Source organism: Macrobrachium rosenbergii, chromosome 3 (genome assembly GCF_040412425.1).
Source record: "Macrobrachium rosenbergii isolate ZJJX-2024 chromosome 3, ASM4041242v1, whole genome shotgun sequence".
NCBI lineage: Eukaryota > Metazoa > Arthropoda > Malacostraca > Decapoda > Palaemonidae > Macrobrachium > Macrobrachium rosenbergii.
The window spans coordinates 10886825-10905152 of record NC_089743.1 but is presented as its reverse complement, the minus strand read 5'-3'; the positions used below and the strand labels follow the sequence as shown (position 1 = coordinate 10905152).

Sequence of the window (18328 nt, the reverse complement as noted above, 5' to 3'; positions counted from 1 at the left end):
TATATATATATATATATATATATATATATATATATATATATATATAAACTTTATCTCTTACACAATTGTTCTGTGCATTAATACAACTACTAACAGTACCTCATTAAAACTGGATGGTACCTAGCAGAGATATTTATTCAGAAGTTACAAGCTTTCTAGGACTAACAGTCCTCATTGTCAAGTATCTGTAGATTGACCAGACACGTAGTCCAGCTGTATTTATGTGTGTGGGGGAGTGGATTAAAGCCTTTGTTTTTCCAATTCCTTGTGCTGGCTTCTTTATTATCCTTTGATCATTCTCCTTCTCCTAAGTCGCCCCGCCCTAGTGACCTTGGCTTTCTCTACCTGCTGCTTCTTCCAGGTGTGCATTGTTCATGTGGTCTGCAGTCATTTATGTTGAAGACGTTTTGTCATTTCCAGTATTTTTCTTTTCTAATGATAAGTGTTGCCTTCTTTTCGGCATTATTACCCTCTAATCTTGAAGATATATATATATATATATATATATATATATATATATATATATATATATATAATCAGAAAGCTACAAACGTCCTTTAATATCAATTCACTCTACCTCGGAAGTAATATATTTTCATATATGTTACCGAAGGGGAATTTTTAGTTGATAATAAGTCCACCGTCCCGTGGGGTCGAACCAGCGACGGACGAGGAATCAGGACTACAGTGACACACTAACCAGTCGGCCACTACACGGTCAACATGGCAGAGGTGGGTGGATATCGTCTCCAAACGCAAAACACCTGAGTTCGACGGGTGGGTTGATGGGAGATGGTATTCACTTATACCTCTCTTGTGGCCGACTGGTTAGTGTCACTGTAGTCCTGATTCCTCGTCCGTCGCTGGTTCGAAGCCACGGGATATGATGACTTATTATCAACTAAAAATTCCCTTATTTATATATGAAAATATATTACTTCCGAGGTATGAATGGATATTGAAGGACTTTGTAGCTTTCTGATTGTATATGAATCACGGTGATGTGATAAATAGTCATATATATATATATATATATATATATATATATATATATATATATATATATATATATATATATATATATATATATATATATATATATATATATATATATACGTCTTCAAAATTAGAGGGTGATAGTGCCGAAGAGGAACAACACATTTCATTAGAAAAAGAAAAGTACCAGAAACGACAAAAGGTCTTAAACTTAAATGAGTGCAGAATAGGTACGCGAAAGTAATTCAGGTACGGAAATTCGGAACGGTAAACCAGTTCTGTTATCAATGGCATGGTGACGACATTTGCATTTTTTTTTTTCTTTTTGTTAGATGAGGGGTCATCTTTAATCCACGTTAGAAAAGTACTTTGGAGATATAATCGAGTAGGTTATGGAGAAATGGGATCTTTTAATCGGTAAATGCAATAAAAGATTGAACTTGAAGTTGCTTTGATTTTATTTGCGATTTTCTCTGCAGTTATTTATCGCCATACTACAAAAACACGAACTATCGTCGCCTGTCTGTGCCATGACAAAATGTGATTATGAAAAAATGAAATCACTGACGAGGCACATTACGAAGATATAAGGTCATCTGATATGCCGGGCATCGAGCCTGAACCCACTCTAACTTCACAGTGCTGTGAATTTTCAAAGACGGGGTCGGGGGCGTCAGTCAAGCAAAACTCTGCGTTATTCGAGAATAAGAGTAGCATGAGACTGTTTGAGTTTACTTTAAATAACCATACATAATTTATTTCGTTATTTATGAAGAGGATTTTTTTTTTTTACATTCTGCAATATTTACAAGTTTTTAGTTTAACTACTTGATTCTTTTCTCGTATTCACAAGACATGCCGCAAACTTATTTGCAATCACATCTTAGAGCCCGCACATTGGCGCCTTCTAGTTGTCATTAGCCACTAGACATTATAACAACATTCGCTTGACTTCGCACTCCAACCAGTGCTACTGACAAAGCATTCATGAATACCGTCATGGATATTTGGCATTAAAAAGAAATGAATAGATACTAACAACTAAATGACAAGAATTTGATATTACTAAAAATAAAATTTGGCTAAGTTCCAATTTAAAAAGAAAAACGTTTAAAAGTAGAATGAATACAAATATAGGAAAAAGAATTCAAATACACTTCCAGTGATATACATTATACATCTGTGAATCAAATTAGTCTGATGAAAAATCTTATTTTTTGCCCTTCAGTTTTAGCGGAACGACTTGGCAGAAATGAACACTAGAAAAAGCTATAACTACGTCAGTCTTGCTTTGCAAGTTCAACGGAAAAACAATCATTGCAAAACACGCGAAAAACACACCAATAACCGAAGTGGAACGGAAACGGTCCCAATCAAAGAAGTTGATCTCATATGAAAATTGATTCTGTATGATCAACAACACAACAAAATATTTTCTCTAAGTTACAATTATCTGTGATATGTATGAAATGAACCTGTTTTATGAGTTTATGAACAATAAACACTGTGTTCTAAATAGTAATCGTAACCTTTGTCAGTTTTTAGTTTTCTGTAAAAGAAAACTATTGAGATGGCTTTGTCTGTCCGTCCGCACTTCTTCTGTCCTCCCGCTGATCTTAAAAACTACTAAGGCTAGAGGGCTGCAAATTGATGTGTTGATCATCGACCCTCCAATCATCAAGCTTACCAAATTGCAGCCCTGTAGCGTCAGTAGTTTTTATTAGTTTTCTGTAAAAGAAAACTATTGTGACGGCTTTGTCTGTCCGTCCGCACTTTTTCTGTCCGTCCTCAGGTCTTAAAAACTACTGAGGCTAGGGGATGTATATAGGTATATTGATCATCCACCCTCCCATCATCAAACAGCAAATTGCAGCCCTCTAGCTTCAGGAGTTTTATTTTACTTCATTTAAGGTTAAATTTAGCCATAACTCGAATACTGTTGTCGGATACTAAAATAATGGAGGCGATTTCTAGTGATAGCCATTACTCTCAGGTTTCACGCATGTTTTCTTAAATTCAGTTGTAACTGGTAACAAGCATCCACACAGAGACAGTTGTTAGATTTATATAAATATATATATATATATATATATATATATATATATATATATATATATATATATATATATATATATATATATATATATATATATATATATATATATATATATATATATATATATATATATATATATATATATATATATATATATATATATATATATATCAGTGTTTTTCCATCATCTGTCGAAGGGCAAACACTACATCTGTCGTTCCTCTTCTTAGCATGAAACAAAACTGGTGAAGAACAGTCTGGTTTCTTGCCAGGAAGAGGAACAACAGATGCAGAGTTTGCCCTTCGACAGATGATGGAAAAACCCTGGGAAGAGTAGAAAGGACTGCACATAGTATTCACAGGCCTGGAAAATGCATATGATAGAGTCCGGCGCCAAGCGGTTTGGACGTGTATGCAAGCAAAGGGAACACCGGAGAAGTAAGTGAGGTTGGCCCAATATATGTACGAAGGAGCAAAACACAGGTTAGAAGCAGTGTTGGGTTAACAGAATGAACACCAGTAAGAGTTGATATACATCAGGATCTGATTTATGCCCATATCTTTTTGACCTGATTATGGTTGCATTATCTCAAAGAATAAGAGATCATTGCCCTTGGTGCATGCTGTTTGCTGATGACATCGTGATTTGCAGTGCCAACAGAAGGGTAGTGGAGTCAAAACTAGAGCAGTGGAGGAAGGTACTGGAAAAAGAGGATTAAAGGTCAAAAGAAAGAAGACTGAATACTTAAAGTTCTATGAAGATGGAGACACCGAGATTGGCATGGAAGGGACAAGGCTGAACAGAACAGAAAATTTAGGTATCTTGGTTCAACAGTAGCTGGTAATGGAAATAACACACAGCGTGCAGACTGGATGGAAAAACTGGAGAAAGATGCCGGGTGTCTTGTGTAACCTCAGAGTCAACATACAGGCTAGAGGAAGCGTGTATAAGACAGTAATGAGACTAGCATTGAAATACGGAGCTGAAACATGGCCGGCAAATAGAGCACAAGAGAAGAAATTGGATGCAGTAGAGATGAAAACGCTTAGATGGATATGTGGAGTGACAAAAATGGGTAGGATCAAGAATGAAAAAATAAGGGGAACTACTCAGGTCACAGAACTATCAAAGAAGGTCCAAGAGATAAGACTGCAGTGGTAATGCCATGTGATGAGAAAGGATGAGACATGTGGGAAGGAGAGTGATGCCGATGGAGATGCCTGGTGGGAGTGTGAGAAGAAGACCAAAGTGAAGGTGGATGGATGTTGTGAAAGAAGATACATAGAGACAAACAATTGTCAGAGGACGATGTGTATAACTGAACCAGGTGGAGGAAAGCTGTGGGAAACATCGAACCCACATAAACGTGTGTGTGTGTGATATGAATATGTATATATCTACTGTATATGAATTCATATTCATATAACTGGTTTGCTTACTATTCAAGAATGTATTCAAACTGGATCAGAGATATTGCCTTCATCCATAACTGGTCTGTGTATCATGTTATTGGGCTTTGAGAATGTATGGAAATTGTAGAATAATTTTAGTGAATATTAGACAAGTAAGATGCTATTATTTATTGCTGATATATAGCTGAGATGGTTTTTTTTATAGAAATTCTCATCTTAATAGATGTTCATAGCCTAATGCTTTTTATTGCGAGTGAATTGTTGAAGAATTCCATGCAAATGAGAGCTATCACAAAGGTAGCAGTAAACTCATAACGTTTGATATTAGCTAACCTTCATCTTCTAAATGTGGTGTTCCAACGGAGTTTCCATCATGGATGCATTCTATTCGGGATCCCTCATCAACATTAGTATATAGATTGTCTTGAGCATTGCTGAAGAACACTTTAGGTTTCCATACCTGTGACACAGCAGACTCTGTGAGCACATTCAGAGACCCGTCATCCTTCAAATTAAGGTAAGTAAGCCTAGTGTCCTTCCAGCGTAGCGTAAGCTCCATTAAAGCTTCAAAAGCAAGGGCGTCTGTTTTTATTGATGGAAAAGACATGATGTTAATTGTGAATAGTATATGTAACGGCTCATTTCTGGTGGTGGGAGGTGGCGGAATATTTGCCATGTATCCTGCTGGGATATTTAGAAGTGAACAACCTGCCTCATCACTCTGATCTGAGCAGTCAACCCTCAGATCACAACGTTTATTCAAATCAATGCATGTACCATCACTGCAAGTGAATAGCCCTTTGCCACAGACAGAAAAAGTAAGGCTTGTTGTTTCTCCAGCTGTTATGTTGCATACTTTGGAACCCATTGTCCAGAGTTGTGTACCATATGGATACATTCCTTCCTCGGGTGGTTTCCACCAGGCTGTGGCTTCAAACTGTGGATTTTGAAGAGGATTAGAAATCATTAAATGGAAAATTTCTCTTTTTAAAACAATATTAATTTTTTTCCATACAGACCCATTATTTCAACTTAGCCTGTTTCATGTAGCCCAAAATTTCCAAGCCATCCTTTATTCACTATCAAATAATAAAAAATAGAGCTGGGGTCGGTAGGTTGGCATAGGCATGCCAAGTTCTTTAGATTTCTGGTAGTTAAATGAATCACTGTTTGTGTGTAGGTTGATTTCATGCTGAAGATTAAGGTTATTCCAGTCCAGAAGAACTAGGAGGACAGTTTGGTTAAAGTAATGGGTAAAATGAATTTGTGAAAAAAATGCACCTGTTCTGCACAAGCATGCTAGTTATCTTAGCTTGAATAGCAGCTTGGGCAGGAGTATACAGAGCTGCTCTAATGTCGACCAGGTGAAAGCAACCTTAAGAGATTGCTGGGGATCCAGCAAAAACAAAGGGTAAAGAAAAGCAAACCTCCAAAAGTAAACCAGGGGTCAGGAGTTGGAATGAAGCTGTTATAAAACTGAATAGGTAAATGTATGTCCTTAGGGCATAACCTCTGTAAAGGGGCAGCAAAATGATACCTCTGGAACAGAATTTCGTGCAAACGAGCAAATTGTGATGCAAGAGATGGGGCGATTCATAACAGATTGGAATGAAGAGAATCCCTCGTAGAATCTGGACAGAAAAGACTCCTACTCCTCCCTGACTGACCAGGAGGAACAAAGGATTAATAAATCATAACTGCTTTAAATACAGAACATATAACAAACTTCAAGAAATGGCAAGATCGAGAAGGGAGTTGCAAAAATTTAATGCTGAGGCATAGGTAAAGGTGTTTTCATCAAAATTTTGTCCTTTGAAAAGGTTCCTGATGAATTCCCCTTCTGATGCAAGACTTTAACAAAAGAATGATTGTCATCAACTGGGTCAAAGTCTGTCCAAAGGAAATGTTAAAAGGGAGGAACTGGAGAGAGAATGCATATCATTTCAGGCTCTGAAAATATACATATAGTGGAGCGGGATAATGGGAAAAAAGTGCAAATGGTGGTACAAGCAACAGATTTGGCAGGAGAACTCTTATTATCCCCATAAATCAAAATCAACCTCTGGCCACCTCAATATTTGGCTGTTTCCAAGATGGCCGACACTTTTCCAAAATGGCAGCAAATTCACTGTATATTTCAAATATTTTCATTTCATAAGCCTATAAAAGTTGCGTACTGTCCATATAATGATTGAAAATTTGTATTTTGGCAATCTTGTAAAGCCATTTGTAAAGTCTCTGCTGCACATGTTATTTGTAAAGTCTCCGCTGAGCAAGTTTTCTGTGGTGACATCCCATTTTCTTTGCCTCTACAATTCGTCACACCTGACGTGCCAGGTCATGTAAATTCAGTCATTTAAACTGTTTATAATTGTTTACCTGTTCTCGATTTGTGTACCGTGTATTTCTTCTTTCGCAGGCATCAAGATTGTATTCAATTTCAATTCTGTCTATTTTCACATTGTAAAGTGTACTCGTTCACTGTATTTATTGTTAATTATTATCAACCTCAGGTCACCTTTGCTCCCATTGTATTCTGTGGCGCGACGTCAGTCTGCCGCTATATAAACTACCTGGATCACGAATAAATCAGCAGTACCCTTTTACCTGCTCGTTTTATTGCACCTCTTAAATTCTTACTGTCATGAAGAGGTAAAGTGAACCCACCTTTCCAATATGGCCACCATATGAAAACCATATTTCCAAAATGGCTGCCAAAGATAAAGTATGTATCTCCTGAGAAATCAATATGTTTTGTGTATCAGTTAGTTTTAGCAAGTGCAGCTGCAGAAAGCTGTGCAGCAAAGTCCAGATTTGTAGCACTTACACCTACCATGGCATTCCTTTTTGCAGCCACACTTATTCAGTTCTTGGCAAGATTTTGCTGCTATTGGCAAATCTATCCAATACGGAAACCAGGTGCCATCAATCTGTTGCCATCCCCAGTGTCTTGGACTGGGCAAGACTGGATGACATACTAAAGACTGGCGCCAAGTGTGCCCTGGTTGAAAGGCAGCTCTCCTGCAATGCTCTCTAAGAGCAGCCCTTGTAGGGGGAATGCAATCATAAGCTCTTTGCTTTCTTGCAAAGAGATCAAGTCTAGCCTCATTTACATTTTTATATGAACTGCTTCTGTCATACATTAGCACCATGAACTCTTCAATAATTTGCAGGTCTTCATCTTCTACAGCTGCTGGTGTTGAACTTAGTTTGGTGAAGGTGGGTGTGGCACACTGAAACACAGTCCATGTTTGCCATGCAGACTTTTTCCCCTTTCCATTCAAATACTGGCTGATCAACTGCTAGAACTGGGGTTTGGCCAGGATTGAGAAACTGTGTGGTTGCTCTTGCAATATCCATGGCATGGTTCATCATTGCAACTGAATGAGCTGCCTCTTGAAGAAGAGGCAACATTGATGACAAGCTTATTTCAAATGAGAAGCCTGATGTGCTGCCCAAGATATGGACACAGCATTTTCACTCCTGTCCGACAGACTTACTTTCTCAAGCCATTCATACTCAAGAGAAAGATGCTTTGAAAGCACAACCTGTTGGTGTCCTGCACTTCCACTGGATGGAGAGGAGTGGGGGGGGAGGGGATTCTCATGTTTAAAGTGAGCAGGAGGTACATTTGTTTAATGTTCAGGAAGAGAAGGTACTTTTTTTTACTTTGTTCCACTTTGGATGATTTGGGCCAAGTTTCTGTCCCCACCTTTTTCATCAGTGCTCGGATGCTGAAACAAAGATATGCCTGTCCCATGGTAGGATGTTTGTGCAGTTGTGGCACTTGGATTATGGTCCAGATTGTCAACAGCAATAGTTGTAAAGAGCCCTTTTCTTAGTGTAGTGGGACAAACTACTTCTTCCTCCACAGCCCTTGTTACAACTGCTTCTCCTAACCCTTAAGTCAATTCCAGAACCCTATCATAGCTGATGCTGATTCCATGGTGATGGAATGTATCTATTAATTGATGCTTTCTGGTTTTTGCAAAGACCAGGAGACCAATATATATTGGAAACAGAGGTTCTCTTGACTTGTAATGTCTGGAGAATGTTGAAGATGCTGGATTCTTTCGACAGTTGAAGTGCAAAAGTTGTGCTAAAGCTAGATCAGCAGATGATGTTCCATATTTAAGTTGGGATTTTATATTGCCACCGTTTTGTAGCACACTTACAAATTCCAACAAACTTGGTGGCACAGATTCTCTTCTAGTGGCTGCTGTTAAGGTTCCATCAAATTCTATCTCATGTTCAAGCATGTGTTTCCTCAATATCTTAGCTGCTTTGGCCACGATTATTGCATCATTGTAGTCACATACCATGGCTAGGGCTTCCCCCATTTTCCTTTTGTAGGCAAACCAAATTTCTCTTCCCTTTTTAAAGTCCTCCAGCTCTGGGATGCGGGCAAGTATCTGTTCTTTCAACCATGTTCGGTGCACAAAGGAAGCATCAACATTTAGCTGTTCCAGTCTTTGTTTGTACAAATCATAAAGTTCTACCATTGTAAAATAGCAGCACCCATCTGTAGTCAACTGCTTGTCTCTTATGTACGTCTCAAGCTCAGCAAAAGCATGGGCACATGCCTCTTGTCTGTACTGAACATAATCATCTCCAATTTTCTGGGAATTCAGCCAGGCCCTTTCCCTGTTGTACACACCTGTCAGACAAGATGGGTGATATATATGGTCCTGAGGAACAATATCTCCAGCACTAAGCTTGGCCAGAAGTTTCTCATCTAGTAGGCTGGTGGCACATCACTGCAGCTTTTTGTGTAAAGGCAGTGTCATGGCCAATCGTAGATCTTTGATTGGTGCCGGTTGGTCACAAATAAAACATATTCCCTCTTTCTCAGTCTTAGATTCTTCTGCATCTTCTTCATCTGCCTTCTGGCTACTATGTTTGAATTTTGCTGGTGGGGCATTATCTTCTTCTTTTGTCTTACACAATGACTTCCTTTTCCTTTCTAGTTTTGTTGTTTTGAACTTCAGTGTACGTGATTCATGATATGTTGCTTTGTTATTTTCAAAGGTCTGCAGAATTCCATCACCTTCATGAAGCCTTTTGGGATGAAATGGTATAGGCACTGTATTTAACTTATAGAATTCAGGAATGGTTGTAGCAGCAATGGTAACATGGCCAGCACCAGATGCATCAACTAGTCTTTCATGTGTGTCCTCTTGGCACAAGCAACAAAGCTTCCAGTTAGTCGTAATATTTCCCTTCAGGAAGGATGTTGACTTCCAAGATTGTCCTGCCATTGCTTTTGTTCTATAGGCTGACCTAGCCCGATCATTCTTCCAATGCTATTTAATCCCATGTGATCTGTATACCATCTAGAAGACAAAAGCCCCATCTTCCTTGGCTTGGCTCTCCCGCGCTGGCACATCCTGTCAATTCAGGTGCAGCTGTTTAACTTTGAAGTGGAGCTAGCTAAATAGCATTTGGGAAGCTAATAACAAGTCTCTGCCATTAGCTAGCACTGAACCCCATGCCGAGTTTCACAGCTATAGTGTCAACCAGTGTGCCCAGGTAGTACACTGACACTACACTATTACACTTTTACATTAAGCTTATTGCCCATTTTTTTAAAATGAGGAAAATTAATTAACTGGGGATTAATTGATTTCTAATCTACAAAAAATGAACTGATCAGGCTGAAGTTGCCCCAAATCCATGTATTACCCAACCTTTAGCCTCATATAGGCTTAAGTACCAATTTTTGGCATTTTGGCAGACATTTTTGATATAGTGACAGCCATCTTGGATATTTCTGTGCAGAGAAATGATGTATCTACATATATAAAGGCTTGTTTTTAATATTTTAATATAAAGTGTGAGTGACCTAGGGATTTGAATGTGATTAATCAATTAAATACCAGTATACAAATATCCACAGGATGCCATTTTGAAAACCTGTCAGCCATCTTGGAAAATGGCAAAATTTTGTGTGGCCGGAGGTTGATAATGAGACCAAGGGACAAGAAGAATAGTTGGGCCAAGTTTCATGCTTGTATCACCACTTGCACTCTTCCCCTATTTTTTTGTAGTTACCTGCCCCACTAATAAAAGAGATAGAAGCTGAAGAAATTCCTAAGTACCAAAAACTTTGATTACCCAAACTGTCCCATTGCAATAGCTTAGCCATACCTAGACTAGATGATAAGATTGTTCCCTCCAGTTTAGCTGAGGAAGACTATGACAGAGAACCCTGGGAATACTACGACTTTTGCTAACTCCTAAACTAACAATTAATGAAGGAATTTTGTTAAGTGAAGCTTTCCTGGAAGGAATTAGAGCTTGCTGGGTGCCGTTAAAGTAGTGCAGGCCAGCAGGCACAAGATTTTGATTATTCCCTTTAACTCATAGAAAGTGGACACAAACAGAAATTAAGTCAATACTTAGATGAAACACGTGTATTTGGAAGTATGCTAAACTCTCTCTGGATAGTAGGCCAAGAAATTGATAATTATGAAAAAATAAAGGTGGTGCTAATTGCTATACTAGTAATATTGGTTTCTTTCAGCACTGGGAGCCATATGCTCTACCAAGAGTGTTGGAGTTTGTTCTTGAAAATGTGCAGAGTGATGGTTTAAATCTATGATAAAAAGCTGAAGTTAGAACACTGAGATGTAGTTACTGTAGAAGGGAACAAAGACATCTTTTTCTTGAAAGAAGCAAAATACCTGGAAAATCCTTTTATTAGAAAATAACAGAAGCCAAAAGCTATTAGAGACTGGTAACATAGGAATTGGGCAGCATAATTTTTCGTGAAAAATTTGCCCCTGTAATAAGAAAATGTAGCTGAACAGGAAGCTCAAGGAATCAGTTATTCATCTAGCAACTAGAACCATTTATGGACAGGGTTTGGTCATCTCTTGTCTGAATATGCAAACAGAGCAGGAAAATACCTCGGTCCAAGTAGCACTCTATGCTCATTGAAAAATGTGTTTGGTACCAACCACAACAGAGGATAGAAGCCAAGCATGCAGTAATATGCAAACATACTGGTAAATTTGACAAGGTAAGAAATCCTTTCAAAATTTGTAGTCTGAGCAGGCAGGAGAAGGAGCCCAGGACTGTCAAAACCAGCAGCATCGCCAAAATAAGCACAAAACTGCTTGGAACGTGGGAGGGAGTAATGAGAGTTAATCCACAAGAAGGTCTAGAAGGCTGAAGGAGATACAAATTGAGCTGCTAAGGTGGTGGGTAGTCCTAAGGATCACCAAGGAGGAAAGTAAGCAACCAGTTGAAGGTGGAAATACCTGAGTTTAGTTGTGAGGCCATCTCTGTGCATACAGTTGCATTTGTGAAAATACATGTGAGATGTGTTGGAGATATTGCCAATGTGGAGATAAGTCTCAGAATCTCCTTAAAGTTTCTTGCAGACAAGGATACGGGGACTTTAATATATATACCTTTTCCAAACAGAATAAGGTTTTCACAGCACCAAATGGACAAATAAATGTGAAATAACTATTTTATATGATTAATAAATGTATATTTTATGGATTTATCTTTGATAAGAGAATTGTAAATCTGATATATCTTTAACCGAGTTATAAGAGAATTACTGTAATTGTCACGAGGTTGGAGTGGAATGTATATGATAAAAAAAGGCAACCTTTACTTTGGACAAGTATATACAGAGAAAGCAAAGGATATGGTAAGAGATGGACTATTTTGGGTGCTAGTGCATTGGTATCTAAGGCATTGTTAAGGGAGTGTTTAGTCGGCATGGGATTCATCCTTATTCACCCACTTAAGAGGTTTTCCACTGGTATGACAGCTACAGGTTGGTGTGATGAGTCCTGGTATTTTAACAGCGGGTTTTTTTCGTGAGAGTGATGTTGCAGCTCAGCAACAGGCATGAAGAAACTCAACAAAGAACCATATCATTGGAGGAACGGGACCCTTCGGGGCAGATCTCAATATTTGGCATAGTGAAGCTGCTAGAGTGGACAGACAAGGCTCCAACCTGGAATGGAGGCACTCAATTTTTACAATTTCCCTGTCTTACCTAGCCCTACATTATTTTCACACCTGTTGGACATAGCATGAGAAGTGATGACCTTCCTTTAAAGATTAATGATAGCCTTAAGGATGTTTGTCAATTCCACAAGGTAACAGTATCTTGAGATAATGAACTAGACCATATGTGCATGTGCCAAAGCCATATGTGTATTCATTCTTTTATCTGCTTTCATTGAACACACCAAAGGCAAGAAGTGCAACCAACAGGAGACAGGTGAGGACTTGGCATGGCTAACTTTTCTAATTGAGGAAGACACTTTGGCTTGAAAATGAAAACAGATAGCAGAATGAATGCACATATAACTTTGGCACATGTGGCTTGGTTGCAAGTGTGAAAGAAGAAGACTGAGACTAAAAGAAGGATCAAGATTGTGTGAAGAAACTGTTGATGAGGAACTTGGAGGTAGATGAATAGAGATGCACGTGTAGTCTGGATGCATTTGCATTTGGATATAAACAAGACTAGGAGATGAAGCTAGTCTGAATGGTAAAACTTTTGACAAAGAACCAAGTTTCAGATGGTTGGTGTTGCACAATTGCAGTTAAATGTACATACTACCAAAGATAAGATGTGGAAGTTTTCCATGCAAGGACACAAATACACAATAATCAGGAGGCAAGCAGGAATGATGCTGACCACAGAAGCAGAACAGGAGTCAGGTAATAAAAAGAGGGCTGATGTGAGTGTGGCCAAATGCAGCTACAAAGACACCAAGAGGGAGTGTAGGAGACAAGAAGCCCTGTCAGTGATGGGAGCAGGAAGTTAATTGGTTCCATGAACAAAGAAACTTGGGGAGTAAACTTTGGAGATGTTGGAAGAGCACTAGAGGAGACTCAAACCATGAAAAAACCTCCCTGATCATCAAGATGTAAGCAACCACTGAAGATAGTAACTGTATCTGGAAGATACCTGACAAGGACTGCAGTGACTGGGAGAAGTGTAGCAAGAGCAATGTGGGAACATGCAAAATATGTGCTTCTCTTGCTGTTCATGAGAGTGGAGAAAAAAGCATCCATTTCACTTTAACACTGCTTTCCAATGTCCAAAGATATGTGTATGTTAAAGGAAAGGCTTGAGTCACAATAGGATCAGCATGGCACAACAGGATTCCTAAACCCTCCAATACCATTAACGTAATGATTGATACAAAAAAAATGTCAAAACCACCAGTGGCACTGAGGCATCTTGCCAAGACAGAGTTCCATTGGATTGGATAATAATCCTTGTAAGTTAAGTAATTAATTTTTGAAACTAAAAAGCACCTGTAACAGCTAAATCATGTCATGTCTACCATTTTCAAGGAACAGTAATTACCTAGGATCCTGAAACACCTAGTAGCATGTGGAAAAAACTGATGAAGACACTTGAAAACAGAATACAAGAAAATATCTTGCAGAACTGCACGAGTAAAATCATAATATAAAAATATATTTCAAGAAATTATGTTTGTAATCTGAAAGCATATGTCGGTAAGATTAAGAATCCGTAATATAAAAGGCAAACTCGTTGAAAAGTGACCTTACATGAGTATCAAGAAGTAGCGAGCAGGGAAATCCTTGTTAGATCCAAGTCACAACAAATGTATAGAAATGTGAATACACTAGTTAACTGTATATTCTGCTTAGAAATTATATACAAATAAGAACACTTAACAACTGACATCGTCTGACAAAATATTGATTGCCCCAAACATATGTAGGGGGAAAATGAGAAGCTAATGATCTCGTTAGATTTAGTGCCAAGTACATGAAGTAAGGACAAGAACCTACCCAGGAAATATTTAACACTATTATCATAATTGTCAGCAAAAATGCTAAGTTATTAATTACCAAATAAAAATATTCAAAAATCAGTTACTAGTAAAACATCAGTCACTAATTGAAACAAAAACCAAGTAACTAACGGCTCTGAGAGTTAGACACAAACACACTTCGACAGTAAGAAAAATCAGATAATCACAAAAGTACTTACAGAAATTTGCTGAAACTACTTACTTCCCGATAAAAAAAATTGTTGGCACTGTTCACTAACCTAATCTGAAATTTCACCAAAATCTGATTAGGGAATTATAGTTCTTATCCAGTGCATGAGAAAAATATGAGGAAGAAATGAAAGGAAATAGGAACATTATACAGTGAAAGACACATGGTAATCTTAGACTTTTCAAAAGTCTTGAAATCTCCAGGAGCAGTTAGCCAGCTGGCAGGCATGCAAAGAATGATTCAGATAACCACCAGAAATAAAAGGGACATGGGTGTACAGCACATGTCCGCTGCTTGCTTACTGGGCTCATCTGCTCAAGTTTTCTTCTACTGTTGATAAAGGTGTTTGGGAGTTCATGTTATGTACAAATTTAAGTAATGGATTTGCATTGAAACAGTCTCAATGCCAGTATGAAATGAAGTTGTGGCCACATTGTAGATTCTGTTAATAACTTACAGTTGGAGCTAGAAAGCAATTTTGTCAGTGTTATTGCTGTGTGGTACAGAGTACCATGGATTATTTTGTAATCCTAACAACTTGGGCATTACTGTAGAATCACCAGGTTTGACTGGAATGAAAGGTAAAAGTGTAGCTTTAAGTATAATACTTTTATTTTTGATGCTTCATCAGATTAAGTTAAGTACACCTTAGTTTAACCAGGCCACTGAGCTGATTAACAGCTCTCTTAGGGCTAGCCCGAAGGATTAGATTTATTTTATGTGGCTAAGAACCAATTGATTACCTAGCAACGGAACGTACAGCTTATTGTGGAATCCAAACCACATTATAACGAGAAATGAATTTCTGTGACCAGAAATAAATTCCTCTAATTCTTCATCGGCCGGTCGGAGAATCGAACACGGGACCAGCAGAGTGCTAGCTGAGAATGATACCCACCCGTCCAATGAGGAACTACTTCATCAGGTAAAATGTAATCACTGGTTTAATTGTCTAACTACATTCACAAAAGCACAGTTTTGTTAGCTAATTTAATAAAATTGAAACCAATTACTGCTTTACATGGAATCTCATCACAAATCTACTTCAAGATGTAGAGCTCAGTGGTTGTCTTTTGACTGTCATTCCAGACTTTACCATATTTAAAAAAGCACCATATTGGACATGAATTCTATTTATGCCAGATTAATTCCTCTTAAATTCAAGTTATAAGATATTCTTTAGCCGTATATCTTTAGCATCTGTGTACTGTACACTGTATAGGTACAAACACTAAGTTTAGTTCTGATTGTTAAATGAGTGATTTTGAATAAGGGAATTGAATGAAATCACTAGATATTCAAGAACTCACCTTAAGGGACTTCAACACCCAGGCAACCATATCAGTATCCCAATATATATCTGAGTGAGAAAGACCAATGAAGGATGGACGGCCACCTCTCTCCTCCCCCAAGTAATATTCTGAGTTGAATGGTGACCTGGGACAGACTGCAGGGCCTTTCAAATATATAACTTTTAGTTCTTCAAATTCACATGGAACACAGAATTCGTATGAGGCAAGGCATGCAATATCGGACCAATATCCAGGGAAGTTTCCAAACAGCATTACCATACAGTTTTCCATTTTTCCGCCCTTAGGTTCATCTTCACGCCATCTACCTTGCCAAGGAAGTGTTTCATTTCTTTGCAAGTATCTCCACACCCCTTCCTCTTGTTGGTCCTCGGCACCCAGCCACAAAAAGGATGCTCCTATATCACCAGAGCAGGATTGTGCATAATGTTTTGAAGAGTTAAATATCCATGCATTCTCTTCATCATTTTTTGGGACTGCCACGCTTCCACCAAAAACCTGAAGAAACAATAGCGATTGATGTGATAACCTGTTGAGTACTGTACAAACATATCCAGAAAACTTTTACCTTAAACAATACTGAATACTGAAATTGAATATATCGTATACATGACGTATTCTCCGAATAGTTACTAATTGCAATATGAACAAGTCTTTAGCATTGCATATAGCATTTCAAAGCAGAAGTTTTATATGAGATGTTGGAATATTTTAGGGCTAAGTGGCCCTTGAGGTCATCTGTCATTTATTTGTGATGATGTAAATATAGCAAAGATACTTACTTGGCAAACATGCATAGCACCTGCAAGAGTAAAACGATCTGGAAATATTACAATTCTTCGTTTGCTTTGATTGCAAATCTCATTGTGTTTGTAAGTGACCCAAGTGACATCACCACTTATTTTCCAGGATTCGTGCGTCCAAGGTAATGCATCCCCCTCTTCATGATGTGTACATTCTGACATCTGAAACGAGAAAAGTTGAGGCTTTAATGAGGGGTCACCTTAGCTGAAATCTGATTCTTTGTATCCTGTTCTTTAGATTTTTTAATTGATGTAAGAGTATTACTCTTACATGGCTCATTTTAGCATCTGTGCAACTCCCAGACACTCCAACCCAAGTAGAAAGAATATGAAGGGGACTTGTTTCTCCTGGCTTACTGTCTAGCTTCTTGTGAAGTGTGAGCAGGTATCCCAGACTTGAGGAGTAAGGATTTGTGCAATTAAGATAAGGTAATTTGTTTATATTTAAAACATGGGTTTATTTTTAAGAAACTGCATCTTTCTGCTCACAAGCCCATCTTTTACATAGCCTGTATAGCAAATTAGGTGTAAGGGAGCTGAGATGCTAACATTAAGAGAAAGGGAAATTGGACCTCCTGAGACAGACGGATTACCCACAGTCATAAGTGTGAGCAAGGGGCTGAAAGTTAGACTGGAACCCTATTCCTAAATTAAGAGTCTTGAAGCTGTACAGTAGCAGGCCCTAAATGAGGCATGCACACTCAGCATGCAAAGCTCCCAGTGACCTGAGAGATCTGTTCCTAGTAGGATGCCATGATACAATTATTAGGGAGATGAAGAGGACAAGTGTCCTGACGCCAAAATATAGGAATATAAAAATAAAAGGTAGCTCATGTAAATTTCCAACTCCAAGTGGTATCCATTAAAATAGAATTGATGGCTAGGTTTCTCAGAAGTGATAAGGTTGAAAGGGCCCTAATCTTTTGTAACTGAAGTTTAAACAGTTTCTTCATCTGAAACAGCTTTTTAAACTTTTTGAAATAACTTTACAGAGGGAGGGATGTAATACTATTTCTTGATCCTCTGAAGGCTTTAGATTCAACCACAAAGTTGGGCAGATTAGAAAGATGGATTGTATCCCAGTTTTTGGTAAAATTACCTGGACTGGACAAAAAGCTGAAAGAAAACCATTTTTCTTTTCATTAAAAAAGCTAAATTTACGTGCTTGTGATAGTGTCATAATGAGGGTTGATCAGACTTTTTAAAACTAAAGAAAGGTTCATACTGGGTGGCTTCATATGTCTGAAAGGTGCTTCTTTTTCTAAATGTTGGTACAGCTTCTTCAGGACGTAATGGTATTAGGTGAAGCAGAATGATAACCTTTAATAGATGAGGCAGACATCTTTTGATGTCTAGGAAACAGCAGAAAGTCTAGTAAGGTTGAAAGAGAGACTAAATGCCAAAATTCTTCTCATAGCAAGGCCTTGCTTGATTATCTCCATGCATATACAGTAGACTATGTTGATGTTCAGCTGGGAGTTCCTGTAATACAGCCATTGGTGGAGCTTCTCACATTTTGGAAAACTCCAAGGAAGGTCTATCAGAAGTGAGAGAGTGTTTAGAAGTTACTCTTAACAGATTCAAAGAGAAGTAATCAGGGTCATGACAAGGTTCCTTGAGACTTGACTTATAGGAGAACTTTTCTGTTGAGATCAAATAAAGGGAGGTACATGCTTGAATGCATCAAATTTCCATGCTGCTACTTCCACATTTGCAGAGCAGTAATTTGGAATTTT

General features: G+C 38.2%; 1 protein-coding gene across 1 annotated transcript in view; it reads right to left on the bottom strand.

The window, feature by feature from the left end:
* The window catches only part of LOC136850562 (uncharacterized), an 86642-nt gene that overhangs the window by 20881 nt on the left and 47433 nt on the right, over positions 1-18328 (bottom strand). The window contains exons 7-9 of the mRNA XM_067124190.1: positions 16572-16754; positions 15790-16287; positions 4799-5402 (exon numbers count right to left, since the gene is read on the bottom strand). Of these exons, the coding sequence (XP_066980291.1) occupies positions 4799-5402; positions 15790-16287; positions 16572-16754 (1285 nt within the window). The remainder of the gene's footprint in view (positions 1-4798; positions 5403-15789; positions 16288-16571; positions 16755-18328) is intronic.